The sequence below is a fragment of the Saccopteryx leptura genome, chromosome 2 (assembly GCF_036850995.1).
Source record: "Saccopteryx leptura isolate mSacLep1 chromosome 2, mSacLep1_pri_phased_curated, whole genome shotgun sequence".
Classification (NCBI taxonomy): domain Eukaryota; kingdom Metazoa; phylum Chordata; class Mammalia; order Chiroptera; family Emballonuridae; genus Saccopteryx; species Saccopteryx leptura.
Genome location: NC_089504.1, coordinates 184,872,027 through 184,879,898, shown reverse-complemented (window position 1 = coordinate 184,879,898; position 7,872 = coordinate 184,872,027). Strand labels below are relative to the sequence as shown.

Sequence of the window (7,872 nt, the reverse complement as noted above, 5' to 3'; positions counted from 1 at the left end):
CCTAAATATAAGACCTGAAACAATAAAGTACATAGAAGTACATAGGCACTAAACTCATGGACCTGGGTTTTAAAGAACATTTTATTAACTTGACTCCAATGGCAAGAGAAGTGAAGGCAAAGATAAATGAATGGGACTACATCAGAATAAAAAGTTTTTGCTCAGCAAGAGAAACTGATATCAAAATAAACAGACAGCCAACTAAATGGGAAATGTTATTTTCAAACAACAGCTCAGATAAGATTTTAATATCCAAAATTTACAAAGAACTCATAAAACTCAACAACAAACATACAAACAATCCAGTAAAAAAATGGGAAGAGGACATGAACAGACACTTCTCCCAGGAAGAAATACAAATGGCCAACAGATACATGAAAAGATGCTCAGCTTCATTAGTTATTAGAGAAATGCAAATCAAAACTACAATGAGATACCACCTCACCCCTGTTAGATTAGCTATTATCAACAAGACGGGTAATAGCAAATGTTGGAGAGGCTGCGGAGAAAAGGGAATTTTCATCCACTGTTGGTGGGACTGTAAAGTAGTACAACCATTATGGAGGAAAGTATGGTAGTTCCTCAAAAAACTGCAAATAGAACTACCTTATGACCCAGCAATCCCTCTACTGGGTATATACTCCAAAACCTCAGAAACATTGATACGTAAAGACACATGTAGCCCCATGTTCATTGCAGCACTGTTCACAGTGGCCAAGACATGGAAACAACCAAAAAGCCCTTCAATAGAAGACTGGATAAAGAAGATTTGGCACATATACACTATGGAATACTACTCAGCCATAAGAAATGATGACATCAGATCATTTACAGCAAAAATGGTGGGATCTTGATAACATTATACGGAGGGAAATAAGTAAATCAGAAAAAAACAAGAACTACATGATTCCATACATTGGTGGAACATTAAAACAAGACTAAGAGACATGGACAAGAGTGTGGTGGTTACCAGGAGTGGGGGGAGGGAGGACACAGGAGGGAGGGAGGGAGAGATTTAGGGGGAGGGGGAGGGGCACAGAGAAAACTAGATAGAGGGTGACGGAGGACAATCTGACTCTGGGTGAGGGGTATGCAACATAATTTAATGACAAGATAACCTAGACATGTTTTCTTTGAATATATGTACCCTGATTTATTAATGTCATCCCATTAACATTAATAAAAATTTATTAAAAAAAAGAAGATATGGCAGATATACATCATATTATATACTATTCAGCCATAAGAAATGATGGCATCGGATCACTTACAACGAAATGGTGGGATCTTGATAACATTATATGGAGTAAAATAAGTAAATCAGAACAAAACAAAACTGTAGGATTCCATACATTGGTGGAACATAAAAATGAGACTAAGAGACATGGACAAGAGTGTGGTCGTTATGGGGGGCGGGGCGAGGGAAGGAGGGAGAGGGGGAGGGGCACAAAGAAAACTGGATAGAAGGTGATGGAGAACAATTTGATTTTGGGTGATGGGTATGCAACAGAATTGAATGACAAGATATCCTGGACATGGTTTTTTTGAATATATGTACCCTGATTTATTGATTTCACCCCATTAAAATTAATAAAAATTTATTTATATATGTAAAAAAAGAACATGTATACAGATCAGTAGAACTGAAGAGAGAACCCAGAAATAAACCCACGTCTTTATGGCCAATTGATATTTGTCAAAGGAGGTAAGAGCATACAATAAAGTAAAAGACAGTCTCTTTAACAAATGGTGCTAGGAAAATACATGCAAAAAAATGAAACTAGACTACCAACTTACACCATTCACAAAAATAAAATGGAGAAAAAAACTTGAATATAAGTCTTGAAATCATGATCATCTTAGAAGAAAACATAGGCAGTAAGCTGTCTGACATCTCTCACAGCAATATATTTGCTGTTTTATCTCCACAGGCAAATGAAATAAAGGTCAGGATGAACAAATGGGATTATATCAAACTAAAAAGCTTTTGCACAACAAAAGACAACATGAACAAAATAAAAAGACAAACTACACAATGGGAGAACATATTCACCAACATGTTTGATAAAGGGTTAATAACCAAATTTTATAAAGAACTTGTAAAACTCTAGATGAGGAAAGTAAACAATCCAATCAAATATTGTGCAAAAGAACAGACTAGGTACTTCTCCAAAGAGGACATACAGATGACCAATGGGCATATGAAAAAATGTTCAACATCACTAATCATTAGAGAAATGCAAACTAAAACCACAATGAGATACCACCTCATACCTGTGAAAATGGCATTCATTAACAAAACAACACATAACAAGTGCTGGCGAGGGTGTGGAGAAAAGGGAACCCTCCTGCACTGCTGGTGGGAATGCAGACTTGTAATGCCACTGTGGAATACAGTATGGAGATTACTATAAAAAAAATAAAAATCTAACTGCCTTTTGACCCAACTATCCCACTTCTAGGAATATATCCTAAGAATAAAAAATCACTAATTCAAAAGAGGAAATGCACCCCCATGTTTATTGCAGCATTGTTTAAAATAGCCAAGATCTGGAAATAGCCCAAGTGTCATTCAGTAAATGAGTGGATTAAAAAGTGGTGGTGCATATACACAATGGAATACTATGTGGCCATGAAAATGAAGGAAATCTTATCCTTTGTGACAACATGGATTTACCTGGAGTGTATTATGCTAAGCGAAATAAGCCAGGCAGAGAAAGAAAAATATCATATGACCTCATTTACTTGAGGAATCCAATGAACAATGTGAACTGAGGAACAGAAGAGAGACAGAGAAGGGTCAAAGAGTTCAGAGGGAAAGCAGTCAGAGGGAAAGGGGATTAGAGGAGGGTATCAAAGAAAGGAAAGACATTAGTGATAGTATATACACATAACACAGAGAGAAAGAGGGCAGGATAGTAAATCATGGATGGAATGGGGGAAGACGGAGGGGGGAGGGAGATATATTCGGGGAAACACTTGTAACTATGTAAACACAACAAATAAAAAAAAGAGTACATAGGTTTCAGGTAATCATCTCGATAGCATTTGAACTATTGATTGTGTTGTGTACCCATTACTTAAAGTCAAATAATTTTTCATCACCACATACTTGTCCCCTCCTTTACTCCCCTCCCTTACATCCCCTTCCCCTGCTAACCACTTTACTTTTACTATGTCCATGAGTCTCAGTTTTATATTCCACCTGTGTGTGAAATCATATAGTTCTCAGCTTTTTCTGACTTACTTATTTCACTCGGTATAATGTTCTCAAGATCTGTTTAAATTTATTTAAAATTAAATGTATGCCTTTTCAGTGAGTTTCTTTCGTGAATATAAGTATATTGCTAATACAATAGTTCCTTCTTATCTGTAATTTCACTTTTTGTGGTTTCAGTTACTTGGGGTCAACTGCTCTCTGAAAATATGAAATAGAAAATTACAGAAAAAAAATGTATGTGATTTAAATTGCTTGTGTTCTTAGTAATATGCTAAAATCTTGTGGTATCCCTCTTTGTCCCATTTGGACATGAATCATCCCTCTTTCCACATTGTTCATGCTACCTGCCCATTAGTCACTAAGTAGCTGTCTAGGTTACCAGATTGGCTATTGTGGTATCGCAGTACTTGTGTTCAACTAACCCTTATTTAATTTAATAATAGCTTCAAAGTATAAGAGTAGTGATGTTGAAAATTTGAATAAGCCAAAGAGAAGGTGTAAAGTACATCCTTTAAGTAAAAAGGAATGTATGCATAAGAAATAACGTAGTATAGATATATGTATATATATAGGGTTCAGGACTATCTGAGGTTTCCGGCGTCCACTGAGGGTGTTGGAACATATGCCCTCTAGATATGGAAGACGACTGTGCATTTTATTAGTGATTGTGCAGATGGTTCCACTTCCTCAATTCTATTTTCAAACTCCCATTGATATCTTTGTTTCTACTTTGTTGTTTTAATTATTTTAATTAGCCCATAGTGCCTTCTATGGCTTAGTTTATTTTAATACATCTTTGCTGTTGCTGTTTTCTATTTTTATTTGCTTCTTAGAATTACAATATTAATTTTGATAACTTTTTGTCTTAGGGAGAGAAAGTAGTGCTATTACTACATAATGTATCTTCTATATAATTTACATACTTTTAAATATCATTACTTCCTTTTCTAGAGCAGTGATGAAAAGACTAGGTCAGAAATGGAGGCAAATTTAATTACTTGGAAATACATTCTAGAGGTTCACAAGGAAAAACACAGTTTGGTTTGAAAGAAGAAAAGAGTTTGATTAAGATGAGATTAGAAAGCTGTATTAAATATCTTTGAGAAAGTTAATATGAGTAAATTATAGGCATAAAGTAATGAAGTAAGTTAGAAGCTGTTGTTAACTATTTAGAGGACTTTCTTCTTTCATTTATTCGGATTCATCAAACCTTTGATTTCTTTGAGAGAAATATTATCTTTTTTATGGAGTCATTGAACACTTGTTTCACTTGCTTATTCCTCAGGGTGTAAATGAAGGGGTTCAACAGGGGTGCAACAGAAGTAGTGAGCACCAAAATGCCTTTATTTGCGGCCATCCCATCCTTTGCTGAGGGCTTGATATAGATGAAGATGCAGCTGCCATAGGTGATGGACACCACAATCATGTGGGACGAGCAAGTCGAAAAAGCCTTTTTTCATGTTGGAGAGAGGGGAATTTCAAAATTGTCCTGATGATGCATGTGTAGGACAGAAACACACACACTAGGGTGATAATGAGTGCAAATACAGCCACAAAGATCACCATTTGTTTTATTACCCATGTATCTGAGCATGAGATCTTTAGGAGGGGACCTGCATCACAGCTGAAATGGTCAATGGCATTGGAGTCACAGAATTCAAGCTGGAGGCTCAAGCTAAGGGGTGGGAGAATGATCAGCAAGCCAGACACCCAACAGCAGAGGACTAAGAAAATACATATCCTGGTGTTCATGATGGTCATGTAATGAAGGGGTTTACAGATAGCAACATTAGCAGTCATAGGACATGGCTGCCAGGAGAAAAAATTCTGTTGCTCCGAAGAAAAAAAAAAAAAATATTTGACTTGCACAAGCATTATAGCTAACGGTATTATCCCCAATTGATATGCTGTACAGGAATCCAGGAATACAGACAGTGGTAAATAAGACTTCTAAGAAGGAAAAATTTCTGAGAAAAAAGTACATAGGAGTTTTAAGATGGGAGTCCAACAATGTGAGCGTGATAATAGTCAGATTCCCTGTTACACTCAATATGTAGGTGAGAAATAGAAAGATAAAAAGAAGAATTTGTAGTTGTGGGTCATCTGTTAGTCCCAGCAGGATAAAGGTTGTTACTGGTGTATGGTTTCTCATCACTGAGTTTGAAATCTAGTAAATTAGCATCCAAAAATAAGAGATTTATGGGCATATAGATATTCAAATTCTATAGCAAAGACTATGCATTTAAAAACCAAGCAAAGCAGTCCACATTTATTGTCTCCTTTCACATCATAATCAATACTGTCACTATTCCCATAGACCTCCTGAAATATAATTTATATAAGCAATGGATTATTCCTTAAATATTTCTGTTATTGTTAAATAATCCCACTTTTTCTCAGATTACTATTTTCTCCTCAAAATTTATGAATGCATTTGTTTATAATTTATTATATGAAATGGATTTACAAGTAAGTTAGAAAAAATGATAAGGTTACTTAAGCCTTCTTTATCCAAGACAAACCTTGGATATAGGACATACCAGGCTAATTAAGAACATAAATTCTATTCAGTGGTTCCAATCATAGCACTGTTTTAAGGGTAAGATGAGTTTCTCCTGGAAAACAAATAATAATGACAATGAAACATAACATTGGATCTTGAGATTTCCCTTTGCTTATATATTTTTCACTTTTTTTTTGTATTTTTTTGAAGCTGGAAACAGGGAGGCAGTCAGACAGACTCCTGTATGCGCCCAACCGGGATCCACCTGGCATGCCCACCAGGGGGCGATGCTCTGCCCATCTGGGGCATCACTTTGTTGCAACCAGAACCATTCTAGCGCCTGAAGCAGAGGCCATAGAGCCATCCTCAGTGCCCGGGCCAACTTTGCTCCTTGGCTACGGGAGGGGAAGAGAGAGACAGAGAGGAAGGAGAGGGGGAGGGGTGGAGAAGCAGATGGGCACTTCTCCTGTGTGCCCTGGCCGGGAATCAAACCTGGGACTCCTGCACGCCAGGCCGATGCTCTACCACTGAGCCAACCGGCCAGGGCCTATATTTTTCACTTGTATTCCTTGTTCTTAACCCTAAGATGATTTGATTGATTTTTATCTTTAGTGTGAGAAAATATTGTGCTCAAGCTATTTACAAAAGGAGTACAGTTGTCCCTCTCCATATTCCTGTTCACTTTTCGAGGTCTCACTGTATCTCAGATTTTTAAATTGTATATATCTGATTTTGTAACACTTATTTTTCACTATATCATGGGATTTGTGATATATAGGTATTTTTATATATATATTATTTTAATTATTTTTTGTGGTAAAATAAGCATTTTCTAGCCTAAAAAATGGAAAATAATATAAAATGAATCAATTAAAACATATAAAAAGAATATTACTGTATAGTCACTGGTAAGTGCCCATATAGAATTTTTTTGCATGTGTCTGTGTGACAGACACAGACAGAAAGAAGGAAAGACAGGAACAGACAGACAGTAAGGGAGAGAGATGAGAAGCATCAATTCTTTGTTGCAGCACCTTAGTTGTTCATTGATTGCTTTATCATATGTGCCTTGACGGGTGGTGGGCACCAGAACAAGTGACCTCTTGCTCAAGCCAGCGACCATGGACTCAAGCCTGTGACCTTGGGCTTCAAGCTAGTCACCTTTGGGCTCAAGCCAGTGACCATGTGGTCACACCTATGATCCCACACTCAAGCTGGTGAGCCCATACTCAAACCAGATGAGCCTGCACTCAAGCCAGCAACCTTGGGGTTTTGAACCTGGGTCCTCTTTGTCTCAGGCTAATGCTCTATCCACTGAGCCACTGCCTGATCAGACCTCATTTTCTTATTTATCTAGTCTTTCTTTCAGAAATCTTTCCATAAATGCAGGGTAAGCAAAATTATGACAAAGATGATGTTTGACTCCATAGCTTTTGCTGTCCATACTCACCCACCTAAACCCATCCTTCTTTTGTCTGACTTTTCTCAAAGTATACTGGCCTGTGCCTTGATTATGTTGTCTTGAAGATCTGGCTTTTCTTTTTATAATGCAAGTGCATTAATTAAGCTTTGATTGCTAAGTCATCCAATTAAAACACATATACCTGACATATAATACAAACAACAGTGTGGTGATATCCAGAAGGAAAGGAGGGTTGGGGCTAGATGAAGGTGGGTAAAGGGTGAAGAAAAGAGAGTTTTCTTGGGGCAATAGATTCACATTGCAGTGTACAGATCAGATGATGTTTTATTAAGCTCTACACCTGAAACTTGTATGGTTTTGCAAATCAATGTCACCCCAATATATTCAATCAAAAATTAAACAAAGTATATAAAGTGACCTGAAGTGGGGGGAATAAAGAAGCGTCCACTTCAAAGATGACTATCTTTAAGAAACACATGACTAGACAGAGTCAGGCTGGAACAACACTCCCATCCCTTCTTTTATTTTAGAGATCTTGGGTTTTTGGGCCACTTGCTTTTTCTCTTCCCACCCTTTTCATTCCCACTACTATGTTTTAAATTCACCCATAAAGAAAGAGCCCAGGAAGTCCTACATTTCAACCCTGAAATCCAGTAAGACAGAACTCCAGTCCTCTCACCCTCCCTTGCCCAGAGCTTCTCTGTGTGCCCCAGGTGTGCCCTGTGA

General features: G+C 37.3%; 1 protein-coding gene across 1 annotated transcript; it reads right to left on the bottom strand.

The window, feature by feature from the left end:
- Positions 1-4,424: 4,424 nt before the first annotated feature.
- LOC136393251 (olfactory receptor 6C2-like) lies at positions 4,425-5,372 on the bottom strand. Its single transcript, XM_066365868.1, is given in 3 exon segments — positions 4,425-4,675; positions 4,678-5,014; positions 5,016-5,372. Coding segments are annotated over 3 exon segments (945 nt in total).
- Positions 5,373-7,872: the final 2,500 nt, after the last annotated feature.